This window comes from Castor canadensis, chromosome 8 (genome assembly GCF_047511655.1).
Source record: "Castor canadensis chromosome 8, mCasCan1.hap1v2, whole genome shotgun sequence".
NCBI lineage: Eukaryota > Metazoa > Chordata > Mammalia > Rodentia > Castoridae > Castor > Castor canadensis.
In genome coordinates, this window is record NC_133393.1 from 86,519,253 (window position 1) to 86,539,828 (window position 20,576).

Here is a 20,576-nt window from a genome sequence, read left to right on the forward strand (position 1 = left end):
CTCTGGTCTGTCTTCTAACATAGTCACCAGTGCTCAATCACAGGCTCCATCCTTATGATCTGATCTAATCCTAATCACTTTCCAAAGGCCCCACCATAGTTTCTATCCTCTTACTACCTCACAGTGAGGGGGCTGGGGATGTAGCTCAGTGCTTGTCTAGCAAGCATGAGGCCTTGGGTCCGATTCCCAAAAACAAAAAAAACCCTCTCAATGGGGTTAAACTCCAGCATATGATTCACAGGGGAAAAACTGTATACAAATTATAGCATAAATATATACCAAAGAGGAATAAAAGCATATGTCTAAGCTGGGTGAGGTGATGGTGGTTTATGTCTGTAATCCTACCTACCTGACAGGCTGAGATTGGGAGGGTCATGCTTTGAGGCCAACCCCTGAAAATAGTTCATGAGACCCCCCCCAATCTCCAAACTAGCAAGAGCAAAATGGACTGGAGGTGTGGCTCAAGTGGTAGAGTGCCTGCTTCATAAGTATAAAACCCTGAGTTCAAACCCCAGTCCCACCAAAAAAAAAAAGTGTATGTCCCAAAAAAACTTGTGTAGCAATGTTCATAGCAGTATTATTTCTTTTTTTGGAGGTACTTGGGGTTGAACTCACTCTTGCCAGCTAAGCAGGTGCTCTAACACTTGAACCATGCCACCAGCCCCATAGCAGCACTATTTGTTAATAGTCCAGAAGTGGAAAAAACCCAAATATCCATCAACAGGTGAATGAACAAAATGTGGTATAGTCATAACAATGGAATATAATTTAGCCATAAAAAAGGAATGAAGTTTTTACATATGCTGCATAGATGACCCCTGAAAATATTATGCTAAGTTAAAGAAACCAAACACAAAAGACCATATATTATATGATTCTGGTTATATGAAAAGTCCAGAATAGGCAAACCTATAGACAGAGAACAAATTAGTGGTTGTTGGAGTTGGGAAAAGAGAATTGATGAGTATGGGGACTTGGAGGGTAATGAAAATGTTCTAGAATTAGTGGTGATGGCTGCAAAATCTTGTGAATATAGTAGAGTAAAAAACCACTATAAGAAAAAAAAATAAGAAAAAAAAAAAAAAACCACTGAAATGTATATTTTAAAAGGGCAAGCTTTTTGTTTGTGTGAAGGTACTGAGGTTTGAATTCAACGCCGCACACTTCCTAGGCAGGCGCTCTTACTGCTGAGCCACTCTACCAGGCCCCTTTTTTGTGAAGTATTTTCAAGATAAGGTCTCACGACCTCAATCCTCCTAATCTCTGCCTCCTGAGTAACTAGGTTTACAGGTGAGAGGGAGAATTATATTGTATGTAAATTTCATCTCAATTTTAAAAATTGGCACCATGGAGCAAATCTCAAAAGCACCCAGAAACTGGGGGTGGTGGGGAACGCCTGTAAATCCCAGCACTGGGGAGGCTGAGGTCAGCCTGGACTATGTAATGAGTTAGGGGGCTCTGTAGCAAGACCCTGTCTCTTTTAAAAGAAAAAATATATTGGAAGTTTAGAGGATTTTTTTTTTTGGTACAGTTAATTCCTTCCCCCCTCGCCCCATCCGTACTGAGGTTTGAACTCAGGAGTTTGTACTTGCTAGGCAGGCACGCTACCACTTGAGCCATACCCCAAGCCCTAGAAATTTTATCAGCTCCAAGACTCCTTGCTAGAAGTTCTTATACATTTGGTGCGGACGCGCCCTTTGATCTTCACTTGGCTTGGTCTCCAAAGTCGCTGCTTAAGACTTGCCTTTGTCTTCTTCCACTAGACTGGCAGGTCCGACTTGACTATGACGAACCGCCCACTTCCCAAGCATTCGGATGGGGAGGCGGTTTTTGCAGCCAGTTCGCCCAGTCTGTGGCCCTAGGACCACCACATGGCCTTGAAGAGTGACCTCTAGGTTGGGGTCCACGGGTCTGATGCCGAACTGGGACTTCTACTTCCTCCTTATATTTCTGAGCTTTCAAAGGTGCTCTGAAACTTATGCTCCACGAGATTCACAGTAAATTGGTCCCTGTTTCAGAGGTTTCCTTTGTATTCTTTGAATCGTTTTCCTCCTTTAAGTATTCCACATGACGCCTACAACCAGAATCCGGGGCTTTGCTGCGCTATCCCATTAAGCGTCGGTGGGGTCTCCATTACTTGTCAGGTGTCTCGGGCTGGGCCTGGCCCTCTCCAGTTTCTCCACTAGATGGGGCAGTGGCCAGCCATTCTTCCTGAGTAGAGAAAGGAGGCGGAGACCTATTGCTATGACGCCCGTTGGTGGTCAGAACCTTGATCGACAAGGTTATTAGCTAATGACTCTGAAGTAAACCGCCGCTGTTTATGAGCACGCAGTCAACAGCCAATGAGAACCGGCCTTGAACGGGGCGAGGGGGCGGGGCTTCCTCTAGGGGGCGGGCACCGGGTAAAGATCTAGAGCCAACCCTGAGAGACTCAGAGCATATCCGGTGTTAGAAGAGCTGGTAAGCTCCAGAGAGGTGGGTTAAGAAGGTATGTCTTAAGGTGGGACTAGGTAAGCCAGTGGTAAGAAATGTTAAGTGAACAAGAGTAGCTTCCGTTTTCGGACAGATAGCAACCCAAAAAAACCCGGCACCGCTCTGCGTCCGCCCGGAAAAGCTGGGCGGGGAGGGAAGCTGGTGAACTATGTCGCGCATGCGCAACTGTATCGGACGGGGGTGGGGTGCGGGCGAGTCTGCGTAGTCTTTTGGGGGCGTCGTTGCTTGAATTCTGCGCCAGAGCGCTAGCGAGGGCCTTTTTTTGGTCTCATTCCTTGCCTTACTTCCCCTTCTCTTTCCTCCGCCTCCCACTCCGCTAAGTGCGGACGCAGGGCCCAGTCTCGACCGCGTTCCCCAGCGTCTTCCTTCCTAGGTAAATGAAAGCGAAAGCAGTGTGGTTTGTGGTCACCCCATCTCCTACCTCCACCCCCACCCCCTCCCCCACTGATCGCTGCTTTGCTGTAGATTCTGTTGGTGAGCGGCCGGGGACTGGATTCGAGCTAGGGCCTAGTCAGGCAGACTGCCCTGTCACGGCGGGCCGTGTGATGTCACACTCCTCTGTGACACGCGAGATTCCTTAGTTACTTGGAAGCCAACGGCCGAGGCAGGAGCTGAGAAGAGACTGGAGTGTGGCCTGGCTTCCCAGCCCGCTCTGGTCTGATTGGTTACCTTTGGACAGGTGAGGGTGGCCTTGATTTCTTGATCCTGAACTCTGGGCGTCTTAAAGTCTGCTCTGGAAGGGCGTCGTTGGGCGTTTATTTATTTATTTTTTCCCCCTTGAATCTACTTGCTGGAATTGTGATAAGTAGGCTTTGGTATTTTTGACCAAAAAAAGCTACCCCGTGCCAGCCTAGGTTGCATTGTCTATCCAACTAGGTTTCCATTTCACGGAACAACAAAATCCACTTTGAACTTGAGACTCTTCCAGTAATAGTTAACTTGTGAATGTGTAACCCAGTAGAAGAGCTGACTGTACCTGAAAAACAGCAAGGATTTTAAGGTTAAAGGTTAATGGCAAATGGACTTTTCTAGTTACTTATTGATATTTATTTATAGTTTATTTTTGGGCTGTTTAGATAGTTTAAGAGTTGATTTTAGTGACCTGGCGGGGTGGCTCAAGTGTAGAGCACAGGCGGGAGGCTCTGTGTTCAACCCACAGTACCGCTTTAAAAAAAAAAAAAAAGTTCAAGAAAGATTACCCGAATTGCATAACATTTCTATGGCTTCTGCACACACATTCTGTAATTCTTAGATTTACTCTTTGTTGTTTTCTTGTTCTTCTTTTTCTAGTTTTTTTTGTTCTAGCTTCAAAAATAAGTTGACGTTTAGATTCTCTGCTCTTTTCCTCCAGTTAGGGACAGAATGGTTGAACCCTTGAAAAATGCAATCCGTAATTTGGATCCAAAGTTTTCCTCCTTCCATTATTCATCTTGTGGAAACATGGCTTACTACCCTTTCTTCTCTCCTTCCCCACTGTTGATGTGAATGAAGTCTTACTCTCCTAAAGAATAGAAAAGGGGGTTGGGAATGTGACTCAAGTGACAAGTGCAAGGTCCTGAGTTCAAACTGTAGTACCAAAAAGAAAAAGGTAAAATCAATCCAGATACTTAAGTTAATCCAATGCCCCTCCCCCCATTATAGATTTAGTTCATGTTTTTTGTAGAATGCTGAAAAATACAGAAGAGTGTTATAGAAGCCAACATATATTTTTAGGAGTTCTGTTTGTTTTATAGTTGCACAGCTGGAATTGCCTTCAGGAAAGTTTCTCCACTGTAGGGTGGAATAATAAAAAGAGCACCAGACCATAGAGGTCTGCTTCTGGTTCTATTCATCTTAATTTTCTGATGTTGGTGAAATCATTACTAATGTCTATTTAGCACTTAGAATGAAATCATACACATTCTCTTATTGTCAGTCAGTAGAACTCATTTTATGGATGAAGAAGCCAAGATGATGACTAGGTAAAATGATTTTTCCCAAGGTTATGTGGTAGAAGAAGTCAGGATTTGTAACTCCAAATCCTATTCTCTTGTCACTATTAACGTTGCCTTTTTTGTTGTTCCTATAAATCTTAACATTTGACTAATCATTGGTCTTTTCCTCATGGATTAGTGTGAAAATAAAAGGGGATAAGGTATATAAAAGCACTTTGAAAGTTGTAAAATTTTATATAAATGTAGTCTGTGGTACTATAGAAAGTACTACTGCTGGCCTGAAGAGTTTCATTTTATTTCATAAACCACCCAAGAGTATTAATCTCCTCTGGGGAAACCACTGAATATTCACATGATGTCCTGTCTTCTAAATTTTCCTTTGCTACTCTGACGTGTCGACTTGTCTATAAAACCTGGTACAGATATCTTCCATTTCACCCAGTTCGTTTTTTTGTTTTTTTTGTTTTTTCCTTTTGGTGGTACTGGGGTTTAAACTCAGGGCCTTGCCCTTCCTAGGTAGGCACTCTGCCATTTGAGCTACTCCGCTAGCCCCTTCACCCAGTTTTGTACCCCCAGAGTTTTTTTTAACCAAATTTTGTGGAGCCCTTTGTAAAATTTTTATATTATACACTTTTCCCAAAGAGTGTTAAAGACCAAAGAGACTGAGGCTGTAGAGATTGAATTCACTTAGGGTTACTTATAGGTAGGTTCCATTCTGAGCCAGCAAAAGAATGTCCATTTCATGGTGCAGGACTATTGTTCTGATAATGGGGTTTAGATTTGGTCTAGAGACTCTATCTTATGTTTACATATGGAGGGTAGCCAAGCTGAACCACATGTGAGTTCTCTCAAAGTGAGACGTTCCTGCACAATTAACTAAACAGGGTCACTGTTTATAAGTGACCTCACTTCTAGGGTGAGGGTGAAGTGGGTGTGCTGTGGGTCTTCATTTATGCCTGGTGTTGGAGAGGGATTACTGGTTTATACTGGAAGAAGATTATGTATTTAGGACATTGGAGCCTTCTTACTCAGTTTTGTCAGAGTTGTGGTTATAAAGAGGCAGGGAGATTCAGGAGTGTCAGACTTTGCTATTAAAAAATAAAATTATTTTGAAAGTGGTGGGCATTCAGTTTTAGTTACTGTGTTCTGAGGCAGCCCCCTCCAGATCCAGAGATGGATGCAGCATTAACTAACCCATGGATTTTGATCCAGGTTAAGGGAGAGGCTGGGGCATGGCATCATAGGGTCTTGACCTAAGAGAAACAAAGCCCAGCCCTAGTTGAAATGGTATTCCCCAGACTGTCCTGAAACTGAGCTGACCTACCTCCTGGGGTGGCAAGAAAAGTATCAAGCTAATGACCATTTTTAACTTCTCTATACCATATCAGATTATCACTTAATGGTTATTAGGTTGTCTCAAAACACCTTGTATCCCTGTGGGATACATAGTGTAAATGTGTCAGAGGAGAAGTGTGCCATTTAAACAAAAGTAGTTTTAACGAGTAATAAGGTTTATCAAGCTCCTTTAAATTTCTATTCATAGTTTTCTTAGCCCCTCTCCTTCATTTAACTTCATTCTTTTATTTAGGGAACTATGAAACCTTCACAATATAGCTGTGAGTTAATGGCATATTTAAATAACTTACCTGGCATATGTAAATCAGGCCTAGGATAAATGTCTTTTACAACCTGACCTAGCGTGCATTGAGCTTGTCCTGAGTACAAAGCACTATTTGTATTATCTTCATTGTATTATCTTGCTTAGTATTCAACCTTGTGAACTAAGGACTCTTACGTATTACAAGTTTACAAATGATGAAACTGAAGCACAATGAGACTTAATGCCAGAAGCTTGCTTTATGTCTCACAGCTAAGGAAATAAAAGCAAGTAGCAAGCAGTGGTTTATTTTCTCCCCCTCCATGCTAGGAATTGAATAGAGTACACCCTTGCCATGCTCTTAACTACTGTGCTAATGACATTTGTACAGAGGCTGGAACCTGTTCAATAGTAAGAGCTACTAAAACATAATATTTCCCCCTTTTTAAGCCATATGGGATTTTTCTTCTCTTTTTACGTATCAGTTTGGCCCCTTTTGGATGTGTGGAGACAGGGTTCAAGATGGTTGACTTATATAACAGGAGGGGAAAAACAAGCAGTTCACAGTCTGATATTCAATTAAATTTCTGAACAGTGTTTCTTTGACTTGCTGGATTCATGTTGTTAAATTTTACACACTGAGGCAACTTCTGTCTTGGTTCCAGCATTCAGCAGCCTTTTTCAAAGGCAAGGATTAATTCAAAATGCATACTGCATACGTAATAGTTTCTGTTTTGCATAGATTTGGAGACTTCAGCATGTTTCATTTGTGCTGAATTTATTAGGCCTGTTGAAATAGAATTGTAAGGGTTTTTGTTGTTTTGTTTTAAAGGCTTGACTCTTGATGATAATCTTTCATTTTAGGATGAGGGTAAGGAAAATACCTGTAACAAAAACATCAAGGGATTTAATAAGACAGATGTCTATTGATGATAATCTTTCTCCTCCTGGCAGCCTCTGATGTACACTCTTCCCAAGAAAAAACAAAAATACCTAACTCAAAACTGGTTTACTAGCCAGGTGTGGTGATGCCTCTATTCCCAGCACTTTGGAGGCTGAAGCTGGAGAATTGAGAGTTTCAAGGGCAGCCAGGGTTATGTAGCAAGTTTCACACAGGCCTAAACTACATGGTGAGACCATCGTGGTTTTTTTTTGTTTTGTTTTGAAGATAGTGTCTTGCTGTGTAGCCTAGGTTAGCCTTGTACTCACAATCCTCCTATTTCAACATCCAGGGTGCTGCTACCACACCTTGCTCTAACTTTTTGTTTTGTAATTTGGAGTGGCTGACTGGTCACCACCAAATGGTAAACTTCAATAAAACTTTAGCAGTATGTACATGACAAGTTTTGACATTCTGACAAGTTTTGGGGTTCTGGCTCTCCTAAGGATGAAGGCATAAAATGAGGCTCCACGTCAGATTAAAGGAGTTTGGATATGACTGATACCTGAGTATTTATTTCTCCTTTACAGATGCAGTATAGGCACATTTTTCTATGACTGTGGGAGGCACTGTTGACATTGAATTCCATGTAAATAATTTTCCCCTAACTTGTTTCAGTTGAGTATTTATAGAACCAGAGTATGGGAGAGGATCGATTTCTACATTTGTTTATGAATTGGGGTTCAGGGTGAGATAGACTGATGCTGTTATTAATTTTGTAGTAGGCTTAGATGTATATTGGAACTACTATATTGAAATTTTGAGCAACTTGTACTTTTTCTTTATTACAAAAATATACATAATACCATTTTAGTGTTTTTTTTTTTAAAGCAAAGATCTATCATTTAATTGTAGAGTCCTTTGGTATGTTAGCTGTGTGACTTAGTTACTTTTTTGAATAGTTCAAGCTCTGCTAAGAGTCAGCTGTTCTTGGAATTAAAAATATTTTTGGTATGGAAGCTGTTATTTATGAGTTATGAATGCAATTTAATCCTGTTCAACTGAATTTATACATTGACCTTTGAAAATGAAGGTATCTCTTTTGTGCAGCTGCCTAGTACAACCAGTTGAGGCCAAGGTAAAAAACCTGTTTACTCTGCCAAAACCTGACCACTTGTATGTTCTTGTCTATTTGAAATAGCTATAGAGCAAACTTGTATTTACTTGATTCTAAGACCAATTTCCCCCCTCACAATTTAGCATTTCTAAAATAAGTTATGTCATATATACATTATGTCCTGTAAATTAAATGTATACTTTATTGCATTTTTTTCTCTATATCGCTATTGAAATTGCTATGTACTTTTCCATTTCTGAAATTTGATAGTTATACATTTTACTTAAACTTTGGAGTAGGTAGTGATATCAAAAAATGGAAGTTTTGTACTGGAGGCATGGCTCAAGTGGTGGGGCTCCTGCTTTCTCCTGCTTTGTAAGCATGAAGCCCTGAGTTCAAACCCCACTCCACTCCACCAAAAAAAAAAAAAAAAAAAAAAGGAAGTTTTAGCCTGGCGTGATGGTGTATATCTGTAATCCCAGCACTGAGGAGGCCTACATGGCCTACATAGTGAAATCTTTGTCTCCCAAACAAAACAAAAAAGAAACTACTAAATCAAGGTAAAATTGCTATTTGACACCCCCAGCCTCATCCACAGCCTTTGATAGTTTTGGCTTTTCCATCGAGGGAGAGAGTACCCCAGAAAGAGGCACATTGCATACCCCTTGGAAATGTGAAAGAGCAAACTGGGAATGAGGAGTTTCTGCCATTGTCCTGTCCTAGTTTCCACTCTGAGGGGTCTGGTTACATGAGTATTGCCCCTTTTTGATTTAACAGTCCCCTGGGTATTTGAGGCCTCCTCTACCCACCTCCCTTTTGATGCTTGAAATTGGAAGCAAGAGGTACTTTAGCATTGCTGTTGTGAACACTCAGAAACTTGGCTCTGCAGGTTGCTTCAGTATTGTTGCAAGTTCTGTCTAGGGATGTCATTAGGGGTGTTAATGGAAACCTTAAACAAAGACACTTTCCAGGCGCTGGATTCTGCCATCCTGTAAGTGTGCTCTCTAGAGGACACATTCATCATGGTTATGGAAGGCTGTGCTAGGCCTTGCAACAGCCTGCAATAATTGCACCATCTAGATCAAGAGGGCTCAGAGCCCCATGAGTTACAGGACAGAGCAGTGGCTTTAGTAGGTTCTGCAGCTCCTCACTGCATCCCTCCTTGAAAACAGAACAAAAGAAGTGAGGTGAGTAGGGATGTTGGCTGACTAAGAAAGCCAGCCATCTAGCTGTTGTGATAGTTTCATTTGAGGGAGGAGAGCCTCAGGAAACCAATGGCAGTGATGCTTATAACTTATAAAGAGTGGCATTTTTCCACTGGCCCAGGATTCCTCAGGAAGTTGACTTGAGGATAGTAACTTTCATTGTCAAAGTTAATTGTGCTGAGCTGGCAGGTACTGATTAGAATGGGCTTGAGTGGTTGGCTTGTCTTTCAAACAACTTCTGTGTTTGGATCCCATCTTCCTCATGTCCCCTTTTTAAGTAGATTTGAAATACATGGGCATCGTGTGTCAAATACAAGAATTTGGAGAATATTTGGGAAAGGGGAAAGCTCTTGATCAGATCTTTAGTTCTGTAGAATGAATGTATTTATTTAGGATTTCATGTGAACTAGGGGAGGGAGTGAAACTTAAGAACCTGATTTTATGATGATGTAACCTGGATGTGGTTCAGTTTTAAAATGTCCTTTCTGATATACTTGGATGGTTGGGAAAATGTGAGTATGGTCTGTAGATTGTATGATGGCATTGCATCAGTATTAATTTCCTGATTTTGATCATTGTTTTCAGGGTATACACACTGAAGTATTTAGGGGCATTGTGTTTGCACAGTTTAAGAAAGAAATTTTTAAGTCTTTGTATTACAGATTGATGAGGGGAGAGAAAGGATAAAGCAAATAGGGTAAAATATTAATGCTTAGGAAATCTGAGTGAAGAATATATAGGATATCTTTGTATTCTTCTCAACTTTCTGTAGGGGAAGTCCTGAAACTAAAAAATTACAGAAGAGTTCTAAAAAGCATAAATTTCTTTAAGGAACTTTCTCCCTTTTTAAATTGTGAGTATCTTTCAGTTTAGTTTTTAAAATGTATTAAGTGGAAAATTTCTGCATGTGTATATTTAAAATGAAAGTCCTGGTGCTAGACCCAGCTTTACAGTTTTTGTTGTTGGTGGTGATGGTACTGAGGTTTGAACTTAGGGCTTTGTGCTTGCTAAGCACTTACTGAACTTGAGCCATTCCACCAGCCCTGTTTGCTTTTTTAAGTCTTTGAGGTGCCTTAGTATCTTAAAATGATGACATAAAATTGCTTATGTGCCAGTGGTGGGTCCCTTTAACAGGATTGAGAAGAATTTCTCTTACAAATACATATTTATATATTGGCTGTACTGGGGTTTGAACTCAGCCTTGTGCTTGCTAGGCAGGTGCTCTCCCACTTAAGCCACTCCTCTAACCCTTTTCTGTTGGATATTTTTTGAGATAGGGTTTTGCTTTTTACCCAGGCTGGCCTTGAACCTCCTTATCTATGCCTCCCAAATAGCTAGGATTACAGGCATGAACCTGTGGCCTGTTTGGGGCACAAACTATGTTTTAAAGGGCCTTTTGCAAGAAATGAAATGATAGTAATAAAATAGTTTGGGAGAGAAGATGGGTTCATTTCTTTTGTCCTCTTTAAAATAGAGTTGACAGCGATTTCAAATGCATCTAGGAGGACATATGTAAAACTGAAAATGGTTTATAGTAGAGCAGTGAAATTTTAGATAACTTTTCATTTTTTCATTTTTCCCAAAGCTGGATTTGCTAATATTTCTAAAAAGGTTACTTGCACTATTTTATGTGTTTCGGTGTTTTAAAATAACCTTCTCTTTATTCTTGACTCTACAGAGAAGGAGGCTGTGTCACACAGACTCTGGAACCATGAATGTATTTGATCGGAAGATCAACTTTGATGCCCTCTTAAAATTTTCTCATATGTAAGTGTTTTAACCATGACTGTGGCTCCTTACTGCGTCTCCTGTTATATCTGGTTTTTTATTCCTAGTTTATTAACTTTTATATGTAGAAGTTAACAAATTGGCTGGACTCAAGATAAACCTGATGAAAGTACCCAGATTCTAAGGGCTGCTGTGTGGTCTCTGGAAAGTCTTTTATTCTAGTTTGGGTACTGATTGTTTATACATTTGGGCTTTTGGCTCTTCCCAACAATTAAGATTCTGTTAACCTATTTTCAAAGCATCCTTTTTTTATAATAATGCTCTCCCCAAAGTATCTCCAGCTATTTGTGATAAAACTTTGACTTGTTCTCTGGGCAAGAGAGAGAGAGAGAAATAATCCTTAGCATAGAGATGAGGTTGGTCCAAGAGTAATGGCTGAATAAACGTTCTTTCCTAGAACCCCCTCAACACAGCAGCACCTAAAGAAGGTCTATGCCAGTTTTGCCCTCTGTATGTTTGTTGCGGCTGCGGGTGCCTATGTCCACGTTGTCACTCATTTCATTCAGGTAAGAACAGGTTTCTCTCTGGTTGCTATGGTACAAACTGCCCTAGGAAGAAACCAGATTAGCAGGGTAGTCCATTCTTGTGCCCCTCCTTAATTCTATCAGTAATTTGAGATCTGAACTATCAAGATAGGTAAAGCTATTTAGGTTTTCTGGCAAATGTGCCCCTCTAGATACTGAACACAGAATATCTTAATTTTGGCATTGAATGGTGTGCTGCTGATTTATAAGACATACCGCACACCAGGAGAGACATGCCATGCCTGCTGGCCTTTGTTTTTCCTTGTTCTTTTTTGTTACCTAAATGACTGGAGTACTTGAAGACAAAACATCAATTGTACTGTTAATTATTGGAAGAGGCAGGATTGACCCATTTTGTTCTCTGATCTACTGTTATATGCATGGTTGAGTGAATCCTTCAATAACTCATTGTCCTGTCTTGAAAGGGAGGGTTTGGGTTTAGCCAGAAGAATTAGAAGGTACAGTTTAAAAGAATAACCAAAAAGTTTGACGTTCTCACTAACCAAGCCTTGTCCCATTTTAGAGTCTTTCTCTAGCATAAACACGGGTGTGTTTGTGTTGGCATTTGCTACTGCAGAGAACTATCCTGTTTAGTATTTCCTTCTAAGGGTGTAAAAATTTAATCCAGACACTCAAAAGGACAGGGCATAGATCCTTAAGTTCTAGGCAAGGTTGGCCCATTTGGTTTCTGGTTGTGTTTTGTTTGTTTTTTAAAGTAATGTAATACAAAGTGTGGTCAATCTTCATTTTTCACTGATTTCGTATTTGGGAATTCACCTACTTGGTAAAATTTGTAACTCCAAAGTCAATTACTTATAGCACGTTTTGTAGACATGAAGAGTGGTTAAAAAAAAAAATTTTGAGGGGGCAGTACTGGGAGTTGAACTCAGGGCCTCCTGCTTGCAAGATAGGTGCTATAACCCTTGAGCCATGCCACTAACCCAGCGCACATTTTTTTTTAAGTGACAAAAAAAGGGATCATTTCTACTTGTTCTGTGGATGAAATGTGCTTTAAGCACTGTTTAGTTTGCTTCATCTTTTCTGTTTTTGGGTAAAGTGCACTTGGAGTTCGACTTAAGTAGTTGTACTATATTTGATGGGCTTCCCAAGTCAAAAGAGCCTTCAGCATTCACGGTGGTCCTAACCCTGACTTTCAGAACTTTTGGTTTTTCTCACCATACATGAGATAACACTGCCTTTCCCTCGCCTCTAGCAAATCCTAGGAATTTCAGATGAGTTTTTGAACCTAGTAAAGTTGTCCTGCCAGATGTGAAACTTTCAGTATTTATTTATTTACTGGTTGTGACAGGCTGGCCTGCTCTCTGCCTTGGGCTCCCTGGGGTTGATGATTTGGCTGATGGCAACACCTCATAGCCATGAAACTGAACAGAAAAGACTGGGACTTCTTACTGGATTTGCTTTCCTTACAGGTATGTTAAGGGATTGGTCTTAATTGGGGGAGACGGGAGCGCTATATTTTTAGTATCTCTTTAGACCAAAGCCTGAGGTTTATACTTACTCTCATTTGCCCCAACTGGCGTACTTTTTTTTTTTTTGTCTTTTCTTTTTTGGTGCTTGGATCGAACCCAGGGCCTCGCGCATGCTAGGCAAGCGTTGTACCACCGAGCTACATCCCAGCCCTGGCATACTTTTCTTGTCTGCCTATTATCAAACAATTCCTTCGGAAGGCTTCTCTTTGTAGTATGTTCTCTGCAGTATCTCATACTGCTGTGATTTCTCTCTTTTGGGCTCCTCTAGGTCTATACTGTCCTACTGTCCAGTCATACTTGTATTTGAGTATTAGTTTTTAATTTTGTACAGATTCATCTTACTTACCAGTCAATAGGGTAAGCTTGTGACTAGCAACCATGACTTCTGCTTTTGTATCTCAAAATAGGCATTGTGTGCTCAAACAAATGAGGTTCACGGCTCATAAAATGGTAGATGTGGCCGGGCGCCGGTGGCTCACACCTCTAATCCTAGCTACTCAGGAGATGGATCAGGAGGATCAAGGTTTGAAGCCAGTCTGGGCAAATAGTTTGAGAGATTCTATCTCCAAAACACCCGACACAAAAATGCCTAGCGGAGTGACTTAAGTGGTAAAGTGCCTGCCTAGCAAGCAAGAGACCTTGAGTTCAAACCCCAGTACCACCAAAAAAGGTAGACATGGGACTTAATTTGGCCTGAGAATGTGACTTAGTTGGACCCACATGGTCCATCTGCTCTCACAGGAGCATCCATTCTGAGCCTTGCTGACAGTTAAACTCATACATTGAAGATCCATTGCACAGAACAATTTGCTGTCGGGAAAGAATTAGAAGTGCAGCTCTTTTAGAATTATCATTAAAGGAAACAGGACCCAAACTACAAATTAAAAATACTTGCAAAGCAACATATTAATGTACAGCTTGTTCTGAGTGACAGTCTAATTCATGCAATGCTGGGGAAATTTTAGAAAGGAAAAGATTTAGGGATTAAGATTTTTGGGTCAGGGAAAACTAGTTTTTAAGGCATTAAGGGGTAGATTATCAGAAGGAGAGGAAATAGCCAGAATAGAAGAAATGTTTGGCTGGGATAGTTTGCCTTCCTGTTGGCAGGTGTTCTCCTGTAGAACTGGTCTGGCCTTTCTTTGTGCCCAAGGGAGTCAGTCCTGCATGACTGTAGTTTCTGGCCACCAGACCCTGCTCTTACCCTGTTACTCTAATTGCTTATCTGGCTCACATTACAGTCTCCAATTTTGTGGATATGTCTTAAAAAAATAACTCAGGTGTATATTCTCTTGAAAACAATTAAGGAAGAGGGAGGACAGAGAAATTTAGTTACTTTAGTCCACATTTTGTTTTTAGGAGCCTGTGCTATTAATGATCAGCTTTTGGATCAGCAGTTGTTCTCTTCAGCAATTGATAGTAATATTGTGTTCTGGGGTTTTTGTTATTGTTGTCTTCTAGGAGTTGGTCTGGGCCCTGCTCTGGAGTTGTGCATTGCTATCAATCCCAGGTGACTGTTTTAATAATGTTTTATGTCTTTTTATCTTTATGACTATACCTTTAACTATAGGCCACATGCTTGTAGCTCTCAGGCTAATGGTCTTTTTCTTTGCTAGCATCCTTCCCACTGCCTTCATGGGCACAGCGATGATCTTCACCTGCTTCACCCTGAGTGCACTGTACGCCAGGCGCCGGAGCTACCTCTTTCTGGGAGGTAGGTGTAGAGTGGGCAGCAGGGAGCGGGGCTCTGCTCTAGCCAGAATTCTCACTAGGATCCTTCTCCACCTCAATTCTTTGGTGACTGTTAAATTGAATTTAAAAGCCTTCATTGGCATTGCTTTGTTTTGGCTTCTCTCAAGGTAACTTTTTGCCATGTCTTAATAGGTATATTGATGTCAGCCATGAGCCTGATGCTCTTGTCTTCCCTGGGAAACCTTTTCTTTGGATCCATTTGGCTTTTCCAGGTGAGATTTTCCTAGAACTTTCCAGCAGCCATTTGCCTCATACTTTTTTTTTTTCACTTAACCCTATAACAAAAGAGTCTAAGCATCTAGGATGCTCATCTTCTTTGGACAGTACCCTCTAGGCCTTCCTACTAACGTGAAGCCTCTGCCATATGTGGAAGTACATGGTTGGGCACTGCTAAGAAGAAGGTGTTTTGTTCAGAGACCGTTAGTCTAAGACCATCCAGCAACGACTTGTTAAAATAGGGAAGCTTTTCAGTAACCTAAAAGAGTGGCAGCAGAATTGTGCCTTGGGAAATATATGGTCTTCACCATTGTCCATTAGGTTAGCATTTGATGTATTTTCAAGTGGTCAAGAGCAAGAAAATACAGCTGTTTTCCCCCATACTATAACTACTATATGGTAACTTTTATTTAATTCTTCTTCCATTAGGCAAACTTGTATATGGGGCTGGTGGTCATGTGTGGCTTTGTCCTTTTTGATACTCAGCTCATTATTGAAAAGGCTGAAAATGGAGATAAGGATTATATCTGGTGAGTGTGGGAAGTGGTCTGTAACAAGAATAAAGGTCGAAGGATATCATTCTGTTCCACAGCTGAACTTAGGTGGCCAAGCTTCAGGAGTATATGTGGTAGCATGTTTTTGAAGCTGTACATCAATAGCATAGTTCCCCCAACTCCCAAAAGGTACCGATTTTAAAAATTGGACTAATACATACTTATTTTCCATAGTTTTATTTGTTTATTTTTATTTTTGGTGGTGTTAAAGATCAAATCCAGGGCCTCATGCATGCTAGGCAAGTACTGAGCTACAATTCCAGACCTTCACACTTTTAATAGTAGCTACCTCCATGCAGGAGGTGCTATTTTTTTTTTTCTTTTTTGGTGGAACTGGGGTTTGAACTTAGGACTTTGAACTTGCAAAGCAGATACTCTACTGCTTGAGTCATACCTCTAATCCATTTTGCTCTGGAAATGGAGTCTCGGAACTGTTTGCCTGGGTTGGCCTTGAACTGCAATCCTTCTGATCTCAGCCTCCCCAAGTAGCTAGGATTACAGGAATTTGCCACCACACCTGACTCCTTTTGCTTTTTTACACTTTTCTGTATTATTTAAACCTTTATCAATGAGAAGATATGCATAGTTTTTAAGTGTAGTAATCCTCTCAAAGTCTCAGAACTAAGCTGGGCACCGGTGGCTCATGCCTATAATCCTAACTACTCAGGAGGCAGAGATCAGGAAGATTGCTGTAAGAAGTCAGCCCAGGCAAATAGTTCTGCGAGACCCTATCTAGAAAAAAAAACCCATCACAAAAAAAAGGCTGGTAGAGTGGCTCAAGGTGAAAGCCTTGAGTTCAAATCCCAGTACCAAAAATAAATAAATACAGTCTCATAACTAATTGGTGGTAGTTCAGGGTCCATACTTGAGCCTCTGTATAATCCAATAAAGCCCAGTCTCTTTATACTATGTGGTTTTATTGTGTTGAAAAGGATCTCAGACCCCAGAGTTTTACTTCATTGGTTGTGGTTGAGTGTTGGAGAGGTTGACTCATGGGTGGGGATGAAGTTTATGTTCTGTCGCTTTGTGGGCTTGTGGATAAAGGAAAGTGAGAAGTGCAGTTGGTAACCTGGTTCTTCTCTTTCAGGCACTGCATTGATCTCTTCTTAGATTTTGTTACTCTCTTCAGAAAACTCATGATGATCTTGGCTATGAATGAGAAGGTTAGTCAGCCTACAACCTGCAGATGAGAGAATGGCTTCCCTACTCAGCCTCTGTGTATACTTTAGATTTGAAAACTTAACTCACGCATTGTGTAGTTAAGTGAAAGGCCACTGAGCAAGAGGTAAACCAGAATTCTTCAGGTGATTGAGAAAAAGGAACAAGTAAAAGCAATTTTTCCTTCTTAAATAATCTCTGAGATTGGTATCAAAGGGAAAAGAGATTAAGTGGTTTTAAGGAACAACATACTCTGAAGAATTTAAGGGCTATAAAGGTCGTTAGGACTCAGGAAAAGATTCTGTAAAATGCTAGCTTTCGTAAATTTCAGGAGTAGACCACTTTTATCCATTTGTTTTAATTTTTTCCCTAAAGAAGTATTCTGTATCAAACAGTCTAGTCCAGCACTAAGGGAACAAATGAATCCATGACCTGATTCTGAACATGAGACAGTGCAATAGCGCTGGAGGCAATGACTAGCTGGGATTGGTGATTCTGTCCGGCTATTGCGCATTTGTTTTTTTGTGTGTGTGTTTTTTTGGTGGCATTGGGGTTTGAACTCTGGGCCTCACGCTTGCTAGGCAGGCACTCTTACCACTTGAACTACTCCGCCAGTGCCTTGTTGTGCATTAGGACTGAGCACCACTCAGGTGTCCCCATTTCCATCGTAGCAGCTCAAATTTTTTTAATTCCTTTAATACATTGGGCTTCCACATAAGATTGAATGAAGAGTCCTTTGGAGTAGATTATCTCCGAATATTGTTTATGTGGAGAGTTCACACACTCTCCAGGCAAAGTGCTTCCCAGGCCTGTTTGAGAGTTGGTGGTCTTGGTCTTAGTTTTGATATTTTAGCATAGACTGACAGTCTGCAGCCTTCACTGATTGGGATCTGAGCTGTGGTGATTGTGAGTAGCCAAGCATGGTTAGGCAGCCTACCCAGGTACTGCTGGAGGGGGTTGGGTGGGGACAGTTTGTTAAGTCTATAGCAGCTTTGGGGAAGGACTGCCAGTGGCAGATGGTTAAGATTCAGTTCTTGCTGAGCTGAGGGAACATTTCTCATTCCTTGTTGTCTTGGATTCCTTCCAGTCCCTAACCAAAGGCTCACTCGAGATTGAGCTTTGCTGGGCGCTGATGGCTCACACCTGTAATCCTAGCTACTCAGAAGGCAGAGATCAAGAGGATAGTGGTTCGAAGACAGCCCAGGCAAATAGGTTATGAGCTCCTATCTCGAAAAAAATGGCTGGTGGAGTGGCTCAAGGTGTAGGCTCTGAGTTTACCCCAGAACTGAAAAAAAAAAACAGGTTGAGCTTTTATATCTGATGCCAAAAATTAATTGTGTGATTTTTCTCCATTTGTAGGACAAGAAGAAAGAGAAGAAGTGAGATGACCAGCATTTCCCAGTTTGACTTCCTCTCCCTCTCCCCCTCATTTCCTCTTTGCACACATTACAGGTGGTGTGTTCTATGATAATGAAAAGCATCAGAAAAGCTTTTGTACTTTGTGGTTTTCTCTATTTTGAGTTTTTTGATCAAAAAACTGATTAGCAGAATATAGTTTAGAGTTTGGCTTCGTATTCCTGGGGTTCTTCCTTATTCCCTTTTCTGTCAGCCCATCTGTAGCTCTTGCTCTGCTCAGGCAGCTAGACCACCGTGATGAGGAGTGGGGCCAGCAGAGGAACAAACTCAAGGAGTCCACGTTCCCACCGAGCCTCAGCAAGTGGACCTAGACTGTTTGATAAGAGCTACATTGGCTTACCCTTCCTCAGTGTTGTTTGGTTTTGCGCATGGTTCCTGTGGGACTGGGCAGTGCATTTTCCATTGGGAAGAAGGTTGCTGGTCCCATGGTTAACTCAGACTCATCATATCTGAGCTGTCAGCTCCCAAAGAAAGCAAAGAGTATCTGGTGGGTGCTTTGCTTCCTCTGCACTGTGTGAGCTGGTCTGACAAGCACCTTTCTGCCTTGTTGTCATGAGGGGAATGTGGACTTGTGTATGTTCCCTTTCCCACTGCTGCCTGACCCTCAGGGAATCTGCCTGCTTCCATCCATGGGGTAGGAGGACTTGAGCATAAAGGGAAGACTAATTCTTGTCAGGCATTTATGAAAAGGCTGAATAATATATGGCAAGGTAGAGGTAGCACAGAATTCTCCAATTTTCCCTGGTGGTTGTATCTTTTTTTGTTGGTTTTTAAAATTGTTTTATCACCTTAGTTACTAAGTGGTCTCCACCAGTGGCTATGGTAAAAGGTCCCAGGAGAAAAAGGATTGGGAAGGGAATGATTGAACCTCTGTGGTTAATTGTAATGAATACTGCCAGATGATCCTAGATAAAGGACTCTTTGGAGTGATGGGGGACAAGCCTCCATCAACCACATGGTTTCTTGTTGGAATCAGTGAAGCAGGGTCATAGTGACTTGGAAGACAGCATTTGTAACAACCCATTAGTGCATTTTTGTCCAACCCTACCTGGACACTTTTAGGATGTTGTCAAGCCAGAGATTCGGGGTAGTAGGTAAATGGTCATTTGACAGATGCACTTTAAATTTTTGGTCTGGTCACCTGTTTCCAGAAATCTGCAGTCCTTTGGGCAGGAGCCAGGTGACCAAATTGGCAAGAGCTCCAATTCCCTTCAGCTTTGTTGTTACAGGTGTGGGTAGGCAGTCCTAATGGGAATCACCAGCTCCTTCCCCATAGGTACTACAGTCAGCTGGCACAGAAGGTCAGCGTCAGGAGTGGTTGTGACCCTGGTTAAGGTTTCAGTGCAGGGGAACTATGCCATTGATGGCTCATTACCAGTAGGATGCTATTTTTGGACTTTCCTGTTCACAACCTGTACATAGTGACTGCAGGTTTGCAGTGTACCATGTCATTATGCCATCCCATGAAACTTGCTGGAGTGGTATGGCACCCAGCATGGCTTGCTTCTATTGAGGTTGCTGCCCTCTGATTTAGCTGCTACCTCCAGCCTCTGGCTTGAGAACTTACTAAAGGGATGTTCTTCCTATTAAGCCCTCATTAGCAACTCTCCACAAATACGGTGATTCTCTGCTAGGCCTGAATCTGAGTTTCACCTCTTGAAGCCAAACTCCACCTTTTGTGCTTTTTTGCTTGGGATAAAGGAGTTTTTCTTTAGAAACAGTGCCAAGAATGACAAGATATATATAAAAAAAAAACTACTTTTAAAGAAAATGCCTAACAGGTTTTTAATACAGGTATCACTGTAATTTCCACTTTCTTTTCTAGTTCGTGGTTTTCAGCTCAGGCTGCATTCTCTAACTCATACTGTGAAGCAAAGGTGTTTTTGATTAAAAAAATATATGATATCTACATAGTCTTAATTTGTAAAAAATAAAGAAAATTCCTTAACCTTTCTTGATGTTTGTGTGTATTAAGTCGAGGGCATAAATGACCATAGGGCTATCTGGTTCGTTAGTAGAGGATGAGGGTAAGACTTCAGTGTCTGCTCTAGATGTAGATAGAAGCAAGAACCCCCACTTAAGCTTCCTACTCTAGCCCCATGTGCCACACATGTTGAGATTTTCTCTCATACATGGCCCAGGTTTTTTTCCAGTCTTCTCTTCCCCCACTTTTACCAAAGGTTGTCTGTGGTAGTTGGTGATGCGCTTGGTTCACTTGGTCAGCTTTTGAATTGGGGAGTGCAAATGGAAAAAAGGCAAGCTCATAGTCACCCATTCTGCAAGTACTTTTGTTCCACTGTGGCCTGGCTCTATTCCAGGCGCCTCAGTGAATAAAAATCCTTATCTTTGTAAGTTTACACAGGAGATGATAAATCAGGGCTTGCACTACACTTGAGCCATTCACCTTTGGCACATTTGCCCTCCAGTTGTCACATTCATTGTAGACACAGATCTG

General features: G+C 41.4%; 1 protein-coding gene across 4 annotated transcripts; it reads left to right on the forward strand.

The window, feature by feature from the left end:
* The first annotated feature begins 2,373 nt into the window (after positions 1-2,373).
* On the forward strand, positions 2,374-20,074 carry Tmbim6 (transmembrane BAX inhibitor motif containing 6). 4 transcript variants are annotated; one of them, XM_074083327.1, is made up of 11 exons: positions 2,432-2,488; positions 9,999-10,079; positions 10,905-10,993; positions 11,412-11,520; positions 12,848-12,968; positions 14,487-14,535; positions 14,642-14,739; positions 14,910-14,989; positions 15,423-15,523; positions 16,635-16,710; positions 18,065-20,074. In XM_074083327.1, the coding sequence occupies exons 3-11, from the start codon at positions 10,938-10,940 to the stop codon at positions 18,086-18,088; spliced, it is 714 nt and encodes a 237-aa protein (XP_073939428.1). In that variant the 5' UTR covers positions 2,432-2,488; positions 9,999-10,079; positions 10,905-10,937; the 3' UTR covers positions 18,089-20,074. The 4 variants fall into 4 exon arrangements, with proteins under 4 accessions (XP_020025048.1, XP_073939428.1, XP_073939430.1 ...); XM_020169459.2 differs by lacking the exon at positions 9,999-10,079 and having other exon boundaries at positions 2,374-2,488; XM_074083329.1 differs by lacking the exon at positions 9,999-10,079 and having other exon boundaries at positions 2,437-2,460.
* The last annotated feature ends 502 nt before the right edge of the window (positions 20,075-20,576 follow it).

Coding starts and splice junctions, on each gene's coding strand:
- Tmbim6 (XM_020169459.2), top strand. CDS start 10,938: ATGAATGTATTTGATCGGAAGATCAACTTTGATGCCCTCTTAAAATTT. Junction 14,740..14,909: donor GAGCTACCTCTTTCTGGGAG/GTAGGTGTAGAG, acceptor ATGTCTTAATAG/GTATATTGATGTCAGCCATG. Junction 14,990..15,422: donor GATCCATTTGGCTTTTCCAG/GTGAGATTTTCC, acceptor TTCTTCCATTAG/GCAAACTTGTATATGGGGCT.